Source organism: Hyaena hyaena, unplaced genomic scaffold (assembly GCF_003009895.1).
Source record: "Hyaena hyaena isolate Hyena2069 unplaced genomic scaffold, ASM300989v1 scaffold_724, whole genome shotgun sequence".
NCBI lineage: Eukaryota > Metazoa > Chordata > Mammalia > Carnivora > Hyaenidae > Hyaena > Hyaena hyaena.
Window position 1 is genome coordinate 254,085 of NW_024081354.1, and position 16,055 is coordinate 270,139.

General features: G+C 40.9%; 1 protein-coding gene across 1 annotated transcript in view; it reads left to right on the forward strand.

Moving 5' to 3' along the window:
• AOX1 (aldehyde oxidase 1) overlaps positions 1–16,055 on the forward strand; it is a 121,313-nt gene that overhangs the window by 79,951 nt on the left and 25,307 nt on the right. Inside the window, exon 34 of the mRNA XM_039217804.1 lies at positions 1,619–1,786. Within this exon, the coding sequence (XP_039073735.1) occupies positions 1,619–1,786 (168 nt within the window). The remainder of the gene's footprint in view (positions 1–1,618; positions 1,787–16,055) is intronic.

The following is a 16,055-nucleotide window of genomic DNA, read 5'->3' on the forward strand; positions in this document are numbered from 1 at the left end:
AAAGGTCAGCATTTATTTGCACTGCTGTATGCAGATTATGTGAAAATCACTCTCAGAGTAGAAATTTCCTTTACGTTTGAGATGTACTGTTAAAATTTTCTTTCAGGGCGCCTGGTGGCTCAGTCTGTTGAACTACTGACTTCAGCTCAGGTCATGATCCAACAGTTGTGTTCATGGGTTCGAACCATGTGTCAGGCTCTATGCTGACATCTCAGAGCCTGGAGCCTGCTTCAGATTCTGTGTCTCCCTTTCTCTCTGCACCTCCCCAACTTGCACTCTGTCTCTCTCTCTCTCAAAAATAAACATTAAAAAATTTTTTTTTAGTTTTCTTTCAAGACTTTTAGGAAACTTCTTACTAGGGGTGACAAATTAATATGAGAGAAAATGTGTCCATGTATATCTGCTGGAATTTTATCATTTCCAAAATGGAGCCCACTTTCATCCCAGAAACATCCTCCGGGCATGTGGTAATGATGCTAGGGGGTGGGGGTACAGGTTTGAAAGGAAGGGAAATCAGTGGCACCTTTGGATTCTCATCAGGCTAGAAATCACTCAGAGAGGAAAAGGCAAAAGGAAGCTCAGAGCCCACAGAGATCAGCTTTCAGGCCCTAAAAGCAGTAGGACAGGCAGGACCCTTGAGTCCTGTGGTTGTGGACAGCCACTCATACACAGACCCTCGGGAAAATCAGGGGTCAGGGGCCCCATGGAAGGTACTATGTAATAATAGCAGGGTTATTACCAGGCACTATGCTAAGTGCTTTTGCACTTTCTGAACTTCACAACACCCTGTTAGGTAGATACCATTTCCTGAATTTCACTAATAAAGGAACAGAGGCTGGAAAGATAATCTCACCCAGAGAAACAACAGGCGTAAGGGCCAGAATTCAAACTTAATATCGAGGGTTGCAAATTGGAGGGCCACTGGCTGAATCTAGGCTGCAGATGTGTTTTCTGTCACCTACAGTGCTTTTAAAAATCAGGGATTGTACATTAAAATAAGAATATCTAAATTCTCTTGAAAAATTGGATGATCTGGTACATTCTTCGAAGGCATCAATTAGTTAGAACTGAAAAACAGCTGCCCCTTGAGACAGGACCTGAGGGTATCTCTACTTCACCATAATTCTCGCTTTTCCTTACTGTCCTTCAGCTGCCCATAGCACTCATTTATATTACCTGACTATTCCTTGTGGGTGATAGGCTTGCAACCCATTACCTGGCACTAAAGTCTATACTCTTTCTTCTAGAGTACCCTCCCCTCCCTGATTCTGCAGACATAATGAGGCATTTTTTTCCTCTGCTCATGAACTTGGCCATTTATTGTGATTCTCTAAATAGGGTACCCCCCCACACACATATACACACCTTTCCTATAGAACAAAGGTTCAACCTAGACAGCATTACAGATATGGGAAGCTCAGGTGATACTGGGATTTTTAAGAGTATTCAAGCTTCATTCAGTCAATAAACCAGTGAACAAACATTTATTGAGAATTGCTGTGAGCAAGACACTGTGCTCAGAGTTGGGGATACAATGGAGAATAAAGATCTGGGCCCTGAAATACAGTAGTTTGTAATCTACTATATAAGGTTCAAAAACAAATGTGCTTTTTTGCAGGGCCTGGGGGAGTCTGGGATGTTCTTGGGGTCATCTGTGTTCTTTGCCATCACTGATGCTGTGGCCGCAGCTTGCAGAGAAAGAGACATAGTTGAGGACTTCATAGTGAAGAGTCCAGCTACTCCAGAACAAGTTCGAATGGCCTGTGCAGATCAGTTCACAGAGATGGTAAGGAATTATTGTTTATTTTCCTAAAATGTGATTTTTCTATCCCTTGCTTCTTAGACCAGTAAGATAAAAATTCACAACTAATCTGATCAAATTATAAGGTCAAATTAGAAAATATAAGATGATAGGAGCACCTGGTGGGCTCAGCCAGTTGGGCATCTGAATCCAACTCGGGTCATGATCTCATTGCTCATGAGCTTAAGCGCCGCGTCAGGCTCTGTGCTGACAGCTCAGAGCCTGGAGCCTGCTTCAGATTCTGTCTCTGTCTCTCTGCCCCTCCCCCACTCGTGCTCTGTCTCTCTCTCTCTCAAATATAAATAAAAAACATTAAAATTTTTTTAATAAAATATAAAATGATAAAAAGAAGCCACACAAATATCTTTTGTATGTGTAGCAATTATAAATTTTTAAAAAGCATTTCCCCATCTGTTATTTAATGGGATTGTTTCAGCAATACTGAAATAGAGTAATTTATCATGCTTTAAAAACTAATAGCAAAGCACCAGGCTGGCTCAGACAGTTAAGTATCAGACTCTTGATTTTGGCTTAGGTCATGATCTCATGGTCCTTGTAATCAAGCCCTGCATCAGGCTCTGCACTGAAAACATGGAGCCTGCTTGGGGTTCTCTCTCCCTCTCTCTCTCTGCTTCTCCCCTGCTCTCTCTCAAACAAAAATAAAATAAATACTTTAAAAAAGAAAAGAAAACAAAACTAATAGCTAAATATTGAACTGATGATTTCATCAAACTGTTATATTTCCTCCTTCTATCCTACCTAATCTACCCTACTCTTCAAGAAAAATAATCACAAAACTAAGCCAGATGTCATATAGCTATATTTGATAACACACTTTCCATGCTCCCTATACAAACACAAAGTACACAATCTACCTTTCATTTAGAAATAACGTGATCTTGGGGCACCTGAGTGGCTCATTTGGTTAAGCATCCAACTCTTGATTTTGGCTCAGGTCATGATCTCATGGTTTGTGAGATCAAGCCTCACATCAGTGCTGGCAGCACAGAGCCTGCTTGGGATTTTCTCTCTCTCTCTCTCTCTCTCAATCTTTCTCTCTCTGTCTTTGTCTTTCTCTGTCTCAATAAGTAAATAAACACTACAAAAATAAAAAGAAATAACATGATCTCATTACCAGCTGCTGCTTTTCCACTTCATTCTCTTTCATAACAATGCCTCCCAGCCCAGGAGAGGGAGGACCAGGGAGCCACCTGCTAGATGCACAGGCGTGTAACAAGCCCAGCCTGCTGAACATTGCAGCTACGCAGCCCTGGTGAGGTCACTGAGTCCACCTATATCCATCTCTTCATAGCATCCTAATATAAATAGTAATAGTAGTTGGCATTGATTGGGCACCATACTAAATATTTCACATTAGTAAAATATCTCATTAGTCAAACTCTATCAGGTAACTAGTATTATTATTTTCATTTTACTGTTGAGGAAACTGCGGTATAGTCATTTGCCCAAGGTCAAGATTCAAACCCAGACCATCTGGCTCCAGCATAGTATATTGCTTCTTAGAGAGAAAAGAACTGATTCTCTACCTCTTAAAAAAAAATCTGTATTTTTTCATATCTGTATTAAAGGAAGTCCAGGGGTACCTGGGGGGCTCAGTCAGTTGGGCATCCTACTTTGGCTCAGGTCATGATCTCACAGTTCATGAGTTTGAGCGCCACGTTGGACTCTGCTGACAGCTCAGAGCTTGGAGCCTACTTCCAATTCTGTGTCTCCCCCTTTCTCTGTCTCTCTCTCTCAAACATAAATAAAAACATTAAAAGATACATATTTTTTAAAAGAAGCCTAAATACTTAACTGACCTCTTCAAAATATCCAGCCATAGAGTGAAAGAAAAATATGACCTAGGGTTTGGGGATATTGCTTAAAAACAAGTGTCATAGGAGTGCCTGACTGGCTCAGTCAGAAGTGCATGCAACTCCTGATCTTGGGGTCGTGAGTCGAAGCCCCACGTTGGATGTAGAGATTAAACAATGCAACCTAAAAAAATATATGTGTCATAATTACTTGTTTCCTTCCCCGAAATGATCTACTCCTCTTCCCATCTCCACGACTGACCCAACATTTCTCCTATTCCAATAGTACCCACCACTGTATTTCCCTCCAAGTGTCCTGGCAACAGCTCTGCCCCTTCCGGCTGCCCCTCTCCTGACTGCACTGTCCCCAGAAGGGTTGCAGTCACCTGCCTCTGGCCAGTCCTGCTCAGAGGGCCAAGGCCAGGAACCAGCACTCCTCCACCGCGAGGAACGCCTTCTCTGGGCGGACCTGGGTCTGGAGGGCCACCTCTACCCCAGCCCAACAGCAGTAGTCACATGGTAATTGCAGAATAACATGATCTCTACACCAACCATTAACACTTTCAACCTTTCAAAAAATGCTCTCAAACCTATTTTGCAGTAATAAATATCCTTTCCCAAAATGGGGCAGCTTAGTGAAGCTAAAAACACACAGCGGCAGTTCTAATCCTCCTCTCTTGCCCACGTTTAACATTTTCAGTCTTCGAATAACCTGGTTCCCGGAAGATGTATTCCTTCATTTCCAAGGCTTTAGGCCATTTTTAATACTTGGGTTATCTGGCAAAGTCACTCTGTCATATGCAATGGTAAAGAAGTGAATGACTAGGGCACCTGGGTGGTTCAGTCCGTTGAGTGTCAAACTTCGGCTCAGGTCATGATCTCACAGTTCCTGAGTTTGAGCCCCGCTTCAGGCTCTGTGCTGACAGCTTGTAGCCTGGAGCCTGCTTCGGAGTCTGTGTCTCCCTCTCTCACTCTGACTCTACCCTGCTTATGCTGTCTCTCTCTCTCTCAAAAATAAAGATTAAAAAATAAAAAGTGAATGACTTTGATTTCATTCACCATTTGGGACCCTGCCTGCCAGTTACCTTGTTCATGGATGAGGCCATATTTTTCTCCCAAGTTTGATGGTTTTTTCATAAGAGTAACTTACTATATATCTTTTTTTAATTTTTTAAATGTTTATTTACTTTTGAGAGAGGGGAAGGGTAGAGAGAGAGGGAGACAAAGAATCTGAAGCAGGCTCCAGGCTCCGAGATGTCAGCACCTAGCCAGAAGTGGGGCTTGAACCCATGATCCATGAGATCATGACCTGAGCCAAAGTTGGAGATTAACCGACTGAGACACCTAGGTGACCCAAATTAATATATATCTTTGTCGATATAAGTCATCTAATAATTTGTATACCTGTCAATCAAATGTTCAGGGTCAATGTGAGAGCAACCTCACATTTTTAAAACATGTCTAAATAGCACCTCATGTTATAATCCATATTTGATATTATTAATCTCATTTTAGTAGCATATAGTATTTTTTATCTTCACAAAAGTAACACATGTCCATTATTGAAAAATAAGAAAAGTGTAAGATGAAAGTTAAAATCAACCATATAACCCCACTAACCAGAAATAACCATAAACATTTTGGTATTTATATATACATACACACATATAACCATCTTTTAATTTGTAACTAGTCATATGTATAATTTACCTTGTTTACATACTCATTTTCCAAAATTGAGATATCCTTGACATAAATATTTGAAAAAATATGAACAGTATAATTGGGAGTGACTTCATGATAAGTGACTTCATCGTGAATGAATTCAAATTCTTTTTTTTTCTTGAATAGTTTATTGTCAAGTTGGTTTACATGTAACACCCAGTGTTCATCCCAACAAGTGTCCTCCTCCATGCCCATTCCCCCCCTTTCCCCTCCCCCCACTCCCATCAGCCCTCAGTTTGTTCTGAGTATTCAAGAGTCTCTCATGGCTTGCCTCCCTCCCTCTCCCCCACTATTTTTCCCCTTCTTCTCCCACATCATCCTCCATTAACTTCCTCCTAATCCACCTATATGTGCAAACATATGGTATTTGTCTTTCTCTGCCTAACTTATTTCGTTCAGCATAACACCCTCTATTTCCATCCATGTTGCTACAAATGGCCAGATTTCATTCTTTCTCATTGTCATGTAGTATCCCATTGTATAAATATACCACTTCTTGTTGATCCATTCATCAGTTGATGGACACTTAAGCTCTTTCCATGTTTTGGCGTTTATTGAGAGTGCTGTTATGAACATTGAGGTACATGTGCCCCTATGCATCAGCACTCCTGTATCCCTTAGGTAAATTCCTAGCAGTGCTATTGCTGGGTCATAGGGGAGTTCTACTGTTAATATTTGGAGGAATCTTCACACTGTTTTCCAGAGGGGCTGCACCAGTTTGCATTCCCACCAACAGTGTAGGAGGGTGCCCATTTCTCCACATCCTTGCCAGCATCTAGAATCTCCTGATTTGTTCATTTTAGCCACTCTGACTGGCGTGAGGTGGTGTCTCAGTATGGTTTTGATTTGTATTTCCCTGATGAGGAGGGATGCTGAATATGGTTTCATATGTCTATTGTCCATCTGGATGTCCTCTTTGGAGAAGTGTCTGTTCATGTCTTCTGCCCATTTCTTCACTGGATTATTTGTTTTTCAGGTGTGGAGTTTGATGAGTTCCTTATAGATTTTGGATACTAGCCCTTTACCTGACATGTCATTTGCAACTATCTTTTCCCATTCCGTCGGTTCCCTATTAGTTTTCTTGATTGTTTCCTTTGCCATGCAGAAGCTTTTTATCTTAATGAGGTCCCAGTAGTTCATTTTTGCTTTTGATTCCCTTGCCTTTGGGGATGTGTCAAGTAAAAAATTGTTGCGGTTAAAGTCAAGGAGGTTGTTTCCTGCTTTTCTTCTAGGATTTTGATGGCTTCCTGTCTCACATTCAGGTCTTTTATCCATTTTGAGTTTATATTTGTGTATGGTGTGAGGAAATGATCTAGTTTCATTCTTCTGCATGTTGCTGTCCAGTTCTCCCAACACCATCTGTTAAAGAGACTGTCTTTTTTCCATTGGATATTCTTTCCTGTTTTGTCAAAGATTAGTTGGCCATACATTTGTGGGTCCAATTCTGAGTATTCTATTCCATTGGTCTATGTGTCTGTTTTAGTACCAATACCATACTGTCTTGATGATGACAGCTTTGTAGTAGAGGCTAAAGGCTGGGATGGTGATGCTTCCCGTTTTGATTTTCTTCTTCAATATTACTTTGGCTATGCGGTATCTTTTGTGGTTCCATACAAATTTTAGGATAGTTTGTTCTAGTTTTGAGAAGACTGCTGGTGTAATTTTGATTGGGATTGCATTGAATGTGTAGATTGCTTTGGGTAGTAATGACATTTTAACAATATTTATTCTTCTGACCCATGAGGATGGAATGTTTTTCCATTTCTTTGTGTCATCTTCAATTTCTTTCATAAATTTTCTGTAGTTTCCATCATACAGATCTCTTATATCTTTGGTTAGGTTTATTCCTAGGTATCTTACGATTTTTTTGTGCAATTCTGAATGGGATCGGTTTCTTGATTTCTCTTTCTGTTGCTTCATTGTTGGTGTATAAAAATGCAACCGATTTCTGTCCGTTGATTTTGTACCCTGAAACATTGCTGAATTCATGGATCAGTTCTAGTAGGCTGCTAGTGGAGTCTGTCGGGTTTTCTATGTAGAGTATCATGTCGTCTGCGAAAAGCGAAAGTTTGATTTCTTTTTTGCCAATTCTGATATCTTTTTATTTCCTTTTGTTGTCTGATGGCTGATGCTAGGACTTCCAGCACTATGTTAAACAACAGTGGTGAGAGTGGACATCCCTGTCGTGTTCCTGATCTCAGGGGGAAAACTCTCAGTTTTTCCCCGTTGAGGATGATGTTAGCTAAGGGCTTCTCATAGATGGCTTTTATGATGTTTAAGTAAGTTCCTTCTATCCCAACTTTCTCAAGGGTCTTTATTAAGAAGGGATGCTGTATCTTGTCAAATGCTTTTTCTGCATGTATCAACAGGATCATATGGTTTTTATGTTTTCTTTTGTTAATGTGATGTATCACATTGATTGATTTGCGAATATTGAACCAGCCCTGTAACCCATGATTGAATCCCTCTTGATCATGGTGGCCAACTCTTTTTATGTGCTGTTGGATTCGATTTGCAAGTATCTTGTTGAGGATTTTTGCATCCGTATTCATCAAGGATATTGGCCTGTAGTTTTCTTTTTTCCCTGGATCTCTGTCTGGATTGGGAATCAAAGTGATGCTGGCTCCATAAAATGAGTCCGGAAGTTTTCCTTCAATTTCTATTTTCGAAATAGCTTGAGAAGAATTGGTATTAATTCTGTTTTAAATGTAGAGTAGAATTCCCCTGGGAAGCCATCTGGCCCAGGGCTCTTATTTGCTGGGAGATTTGATTACTGATTTGATTTCCTCAATGGTTATGGGTCTGTTCAGGTTTTCTATCTCTTCCTGTGTGAATTTTGGTAGTGAGTGTGTGTTTAGGAATTTGTCCATTTCTTATAATCTGTCCAGTTTGTTGGTATATAATTTTTCATAGTATTCCCTGATAGTTGCTTGTATTTCTGAGGGGTTGGTTGTAATAAGTCCATTTATATTCATGATTTTGTCTATTTGAGTGCTCTCTCTTTTCTTTTTGAGAAGCCTGGCTAGAGGTTAGTCAATTTTGTTCATTTTTTCAAAAAACCAACTCTTGGTTTCATTGATCTGTCCAACTGTTTCTTTGGTTTCTATATTGTTTATTTCTGCCGTGATTTTTATTATTTCTCTTCTCCTACTGGGTTTGGGGTGCTCTTGTTGCTCTCCTTCTAGTTCCTTTAGGTGTGCTGTTAGATTTTGTACTTGCACTTTTTCTAATTTCTTGAAATAGGCCTAGAGTGCAATGTACTTTCCTCTTAGGACTGCCTTTGCCACATCCCTTAGAGTTTGGATTGTTGTATTTTCAGTTTCATTTTTTTCCATATATTTTTAAATTTCATCTCTAATGCCTGATTGGCCCATTCATTCTTTAGTAGGATGTTCTTTAACCTCCATGTTTTTGGAGGTTTTCCAGACTTCTTCCTATGATTGCAAGTTTCATAGCATTGTGATATGAAAGTGTGCATGGTATGGTCTCAATTTATTTATATTTATTAAGGGCTGCTTTATGTCCCAGTATGTGATCTATCTTGGAGAATGTGCCGTGCACACTTGAGAAGAAAGTGAATTCTATGGCCTCAGGATGTAGATTTCTAAATATATCTGTCAAATCCATCTGGTCCAATGTGTTATTCAAGTCCATTATGTCTTTATTGATTTTCTGTCTAGTTGATCTATCCATTGCTGTAAGTGGAGTATTAAAGTCCCCTGCTATTAGTTTGTTTCCCCTTATCCATAAGTTTGTTTCTGTTTGTGATTAATTGTTGTATATATTTAGGTGCTTCCATATTTGGTGCATAGACATTTATAATTGTTAGTTCTTCCTGATGGATAGACCCTGTAATTATTATATAATGCCCTTCTTCATTCCTTGTTACTGTCTTTACTGTAAAGTCAGGTTTGTCTGGGGCGCCTGGGTGGCTTAGTCAGTTAAGCGTCCAACTTTCGCTTAGGTCATGATCTCACGGTTCGTGGGTTCGGGCCCCGCATCGGGCTCTGTGCTGATTGCCAGCTCAGAGCCTGGAGCCTGTTTCAGTCTGTGACTCCCTCTCTCTCTGACCCTCCCCTGCTCATGCTGTCTCTCTCTCTCTCTCTCTCCTAGAAATAAATAAAACATTAAAAAATAAATAAAGTCAGATTTGTCTGAATAAATATAGCTACTCCAGCTTTCTTTTGACTTCCAGTAGCATGATAGATATTTCTCCATCCCCTTACTTTCAATCTGAAGGTGTCCTCCAGTCTAAAGTGAGTTTCTTGTAGACAACAAATAGATGGATTTTGTTTTTTAATCCTTTCTGCTACCCTAACTTTTGATTGGAGCATTCAGCCCATTTACATTCAGTGTTATTACTGTAATATATGGGTTTAGAGTCATCGTGTCCTTTGAGGGATTCATGCTTGTGGTGGTGTCTGTGGTATCTTGCGTTCCTTGCAACATTTCCCTCTGACAGTCTCTTGTAGGGCTGGTTTAGTGGTGACAAATTCTTTCAATTTTTGTTTATTTGGAAAGACTTTTATCTCTCCTTCTATTCTGAATGACAGGCTTGCTGGATAGAGGATTCTTGGCTGCATATATTTTCTGTTCATCACATTGAAGTTTTCCTGCCATTCCTTTCTGGCCTGCCAAGTTTCAGTAGATAAGTCTGTCACCACTCTGATAGATTTCCCTTTGTATGTTAGGGCCTTTTTCTCCCGAGCAGCTTTCAAAATTCTCTATTTGTCCTCATATTTTGCCAGTTTCACTATGATTTGTCATGCAGAAGATTGACTCAAGTTACGTCTGAGGAGAGTTCTCTGTGCCTCTTGCATTTCAGTGTCTACTTCCCTCCCCTGGTTGAGGAAGTTTTCTGCTATAATTTGTTCAAGGACTCCTTCAGCACCTTTTTCTCTCTCCTCCTCTTCTAGAATTCCTATGATATGGATGTTGTTCCATTTCATTGTATTGCTGACCTCTCTAACTCTCCGTTTGTGTTCCTGGATCAGTTTATCTCTCTTTTTCTTAGCTTCCTCTTTTTCTATAATTGTGTCTTCTAAATCACCTATTCTCCCTTCTGTCTCTTCAATCCGTGCATTGGATACCTCCATTTTATTATGTATCTCATTTATAGCATTTTTTAAATTATTAACAACTATTTTTAAGCTCTATAAAATAGTTTCTCTGATGTCTTCCATGCTTTTTTCAAGCCCAGCGATTAATTTTATGACTATTGTTCTAAATTCTTGTTCAGTTATGTTACTTATATCTGTTTAGAGCAGTTCTTTAGCTATCATTTCTTCCTGGAATTTCTTTGAAGGAGAGTTCTTCCATTTCATCATTTTGGTTAGCTTTCTATCTCTTGTTAATTTTAAAAGCTTGTTATGCACTCTGCTGCTACAGGTGCTGCTATATTAAAGAGGGCTCTTTGACTGTCCAGGGGCTGTCCATTCAGGAAGTGTTCTTTAAATGGTATCTCTTGGTTTCTCTTGTTGAGACTTTGTCTATTTTGTTTCCCTACTCATAGTGGCATTTGGGACTCTCCACTGTGTGTACTTTGGCTTGTTTCTTGAGGTAGCCTTATGAGGTTTCCTTCCCAGTGTATTCTGTCCCTTTCACTTCCCAAACTCCTGTGGCTCAGTTTTCTATGACTTCAGGCCTTCTCTGTTTGAGAGATGGGTGCAAGCGAAATGCACGGAGCTCCCTACTTCTCTGCCATTTTCCCCCTGACCATCGAACTCTCGCCTTTCTGCTGCAGAGGAGGAGGTAGCCACTCAGGATTGTTCTTGCAAGCCTGGGGCACAGCTTAGGTGCCACCGCTCCTGTGCCACCCACGCTAGGCGGCAGCTGGGTCGCAGCAGTTCACACTCGGGGCAGGGGTGGGGATCCGCGGCCTGCCCAGGGGTGGCCCTGGAGTTCGAGGGCTTGGGACGCCGACCGTGCATGCACCTGCAATCCTGCCCAAAAAAAGGAATGACTTCAAATTCTTGACAATACTTTAAGGATTCAAGAAGTTTCTCCGTACAGGGCGCCTGAGTGGCTCAGTTGGTTAAGCATCCAACTCCTGATATCAGCTCAGGTCATGAACTCACGGTTCATGGGTTTGAGCCCCATATTGGGCTCTGTACTGGCAGTGTGGAGCCTGCTTTGGATTCTCTTTCCCTCTCTCTCTGCCCTTACCCCACTGGTGCTATCTCCATCTCTCTCAAAATAAATAGATAAATAAAACCTTAAAAAAAGTTTTCAACTCTGACCTCCAGACCCCCTCCCTTCAGCTGGACACCAACAGCAAAAAGATGACCAAAGGCCAGCCTTAAGTGGAATCTCTCAAGGGAAGCAGAGAGGAAGAAATCTTGACTCTTGATTTAACAAAGTGGACTTGAAACACATAAAATATAGATTCTTCTGCTATTTCCTGTCACAGGAAATGGCAACACTCCTCTATCTATATTTTTTTAATGTTTACTTATTTTTGAGAGAGAGACAGAGAATGAGTGGGGGAGTAGCAGTAAGCAAGGGAGACACAGAATCCGAAGCAGGCTCCAGGCTCTGAGCTGTCAGCACAGAGCCCAACACGGGGCCCAAACTCACAGTGAGATCATGACCTGAGCTGAAATCCAACACCTAACCAACTGAGCCACCCAGGTGCCCCCCTCTTCTATCTATATTGTAGCACAAAGCAGGTGCCAGGCATTGCTCTGCGTGCTGGGAATTCAGAAGTGAATAAAATAGAGAGCAGTCTCTACCTCTGTGGAGCTTACATTCTAGGGACCCTAAGTCCACCTCGCATCTCTCCAGCCTAGGTCAAAGCGACTTCATTGCTGGCCTTCCAGTACCCAGTGCAGCCAGAGGTTTGTGGTGTGACAACTATGATCATGTCACTCTAGCATGTACACAAGGTACAAAGGTTCCCATTGCTCGTAGGATAAAGATATAACTTTTTAACTTGCCCTGCCAAGTCTACAAACCTGCAAAGTCCCCCATGGCCAGCCTCACCCATTTCTGCAGCTATGCATGGCACCCTACCCTGCCTTCTCTCCTGACACTTGCCGTGTGTTCTGTCTATTCCTCGTATCAAGGACAGAGGCTTCCACCAAGCTCTTTCCTCTGCTTGGAACCATCTTCTTCCTTTTCCTTACCTGGCTAATCCCTACTTAACCTTTCATATTTTAATCAAATTCAAGAAATTAATTCAAGGGGCATCTGGGTGGCTCAGTCGGTTGGGCGACTGACTTCGGCTCAGGTCATGATCTCACTATCCGTGGGTTCAAGCCCTGTGTCAGGCTGTGCTGTCCGCTTAGAGCCTGGAGCCTGCTTCAGATTCTGTGTCTCCCTCGCTCTCTGTCCCTCCCCTGCTCACACTCTGTCTCTGTCTTTCTCAAAAATAAATAAACATCAAAAAAAAACCCTTAAAAAAAAGAAATTAATTCAATACTTTCCTTTTTGCCTATTTTGAGATACCAGGAACATACTGGTGAACAAGACTCATGGATACCCACTCTCAAGTTGTTTTTGGTATAGCAGGGGGAGGAAGACAAACAATTACTGTGAGTTATAAGTACTTGGCTGACTCTGGATTATGCCTGTTCATCAATAGAACAAAACTTTCCTAATTTAGCCTTAACCTTTTCTTAAAGTCAAAGAGGTCATAGATTTGGCCCCAGCTATGATCATTCATCATGCAATCATTTATTCATTTTTCCATGCACCAGACACTGCTGGGGAATTAAAGAAATGTTGGGCCAGCCAATCTTCACTCATGTGGAGCTCCCATTCACACAGTACAATTCAGGTGGTGATAAATATTCTGAAGCAAAATAGATAAATAGGGGGCTAGAATGTGATGAAGAGATTAGTTTAGATTATTTTTGATGGTTTATTAGAGAAATTTTCTCTAGGGCATTGACATTTGAGCTGAGGCCTGAATGAAGTGAGGAGGGAGCAAGCATAAAGCTGGTAGTGGTATGTTCCAGGCAGAGAATAGTTAGTGCAGTGGCAGTTTCATTAGCTTCAAAGTAGAATGGCACCAAATAGCCCTCAAAATGGCCTTACCTTGGGGGCGCCTGGGTGGTCCACTCAGTTACATGTACAAACCTTGATTTTGGCTCAGGTCTTGATCTCATGGTTCCTGAGAATGAGCCCTGCACTGACAATGTGGAGCTTGCTTGGGACTCTCTCTCCTGTTCTCTCTGTTCCTCCCCCATTTGTGTTTGGGTTCTTCTCTCTCTCTCTCTCTCTCTCTCTCTCTCAAAATAAATAAACATAAGAAATGTTTTCAATGTCCTTACCTTGTAAGTCTGTGATATTGGTAGAAAAAACTGGTAACTAACAGGCTGCAGTTGTTCTTCCTGGCATAGAGATAACAAATAAAAATTTGGGGCCATAACACTAAATTATGGTATTTATACCAGGTATAGGCCTGGTATCTAGCCTCTGTCACAAACCAAGTCTACATCTTCAGTTCTTTAGAAATTATGATTTATTCACACAGTAGGCGTCCTAAAGTTCTCATAGTCTGGATCCTCTCACAGACCAGTCTCTTTAAAGCATCTTGAAACAGATCTGAGCCTGTATCAGATTTACCTTTAAACAAACTACAACATGGTATTTTAACTGAAATACAGTCAATCTTGAACAACACTGGTTTGAACTGTGCAGGTTCACTTATACCCAGATTTATTTCAGTACAACACTGTAAATGTATTTTCTCTTATTTAAGATTTTTTTTTTAAGTAGGCTTCCATGCCCAGTGTGGAGCCCATCGCAGGGCTTGAACTCATGACCTTGAGATCAAGACCTGAGCTGAGATCAAGAGTCCAACGCTTAACCATGCAGGTGCCCCCTTAAGATTTTCTTATAACATTCTATCTCCTCTCTTACTTTATAATAAGAATACAGTATATGATACATATGTGTTAATCAACTATGTTATAATAACATAGTTCATTTCAGTAAGCAGTAGGCTAGTAGTACTTAACTTTTTAGGGAGTCAAAATTATAAGATTTTCAACTTCACCGTTGGGGAGGTCACAACCCCTACCCCCATGTTGTTCAAGGGTCAGCTGCATAGGGACACCTGGGGGTCTCAGTCAGTTAAGCATCCCATTTCTGCTCAGGTCATGATCTCACAGTCCACTGAGTTTGAACCCCACATTGAGCTCTGTGCTGATAGTTCAGAGCCTGGAGCCTGCTTCAGATTTTGTGTCTCCCTCTTTCTCTTTCCTCCTCTACTCGTGCTCTGTCTCTCTCTCTCTCAAAAACAAACATTAAAAAAAATTTTTTAAGGGTCAGCTGTATATATAATGATTCACACTGGCATATACCACCGTACTATGCAAAAAAACAAAAACAGTTTTTGAGAAACAGATATAAACGTCCTTTGTATTTGGCCTTTGAATACTATCATCAAAGCAAATTTGCTCCAACAAAGTAAGAAGGCAAGAGGTTCAGAAGTTCCATGTACTAGAACATAAGCATTGGAAAGTCTAAAACCTCCTCTTTTAATAACCTCCTTATAACCATAAGGTAAATAACAGCCTGCCTATAACTATTTCTTGAACAGAAGTGATGGTGAAACCCTCAGTACTTTTCCTTTGGAATTAAATAAAATAACGCATGTAAAAATATTATGTAAATATAAGTCACTCTGTAAATATTAAAGTGAAGTTTCCACCAAATACCCATAACTATTAATGACTTTCTTCAAAATATGCCTCTCCCAAAAGGCTTAAAAAGATTTCCACAATAAATCAAGTTGACCAGCTAAGGGCAGCAAAAAACAACTCTTAAGACTAGCAGCATTGGGGCGTCTGGGTGGCTCAGCCAGTTGAGTGTCCGATTCATGGTTTCGGCTCAGGTCATGATCTCACGGTTCGAGGGATTGAGCCCCAAGTCAGGCTCTGCACTGGTGGTGTGGAGCCAGCTTGGGATTCTCTCTCCCTCTCGCTCTCTGCCCCTCCCCAACTTTCACAAGTCCACTTGCTCTCTCTCTCAAAATAAATAAATAAACTTAAAAACAAAAAAGACTAACAGCCTGATTTTCACAGATAATTAGTTTCAAACCTCAACACTAACACAGGCAAAAAAAAAAAAATTCTATTTGAATAATCATTTACTGTATCAAAGGTTGTTTACATCTGAGTCTTTGGTTACTTTGATCAGAGTCCGTTGATTGTTGCTTTTATCCCTGCACCCTTTCTTAGGTGGCTAACACTTGGTTGGAACAGTGTTGCTGGTGATAGTTTCTGCTCTGAGCCCAGCGGAGCAGCCTGGCTCAGCCATACATGCCCAGAAATGTCATCTCTATATATTTCCTTTTTGGTGGTGGGAGAAAGAAAAATGTTTTTCTTGGAAATGTGTTTTATATAGTCATTTAAAATTCCACAAGGGAAAAAAGGAAATTTCTTTTAAAGATACACAGAAAATACTTCATTAACACTTTCAAATTAGAACTTTTCCTTAGAAACAGTGATTCACCTAAAAAAATATTTAGAATTCAGAGACCTGAAGTGTTCCACAGTTTTAAAAATTAGAAAAATACTGCCTTGGTGGGGCACCTGGGTGGTTCAGTTAGTTAAGCGTGCAAGTACGGCCCAGATCATGATCTCACGGTTCATGAGTTCAGCCGGCGTCAGGCTCTGATGCCCAGAGCCTGGAGTCTGCTTCAGATTCTGTGTCTCCCTCTCTCTCTGCCCTCCCCCACTCCTTCCCTCCCTCTCAACAAATAAAAA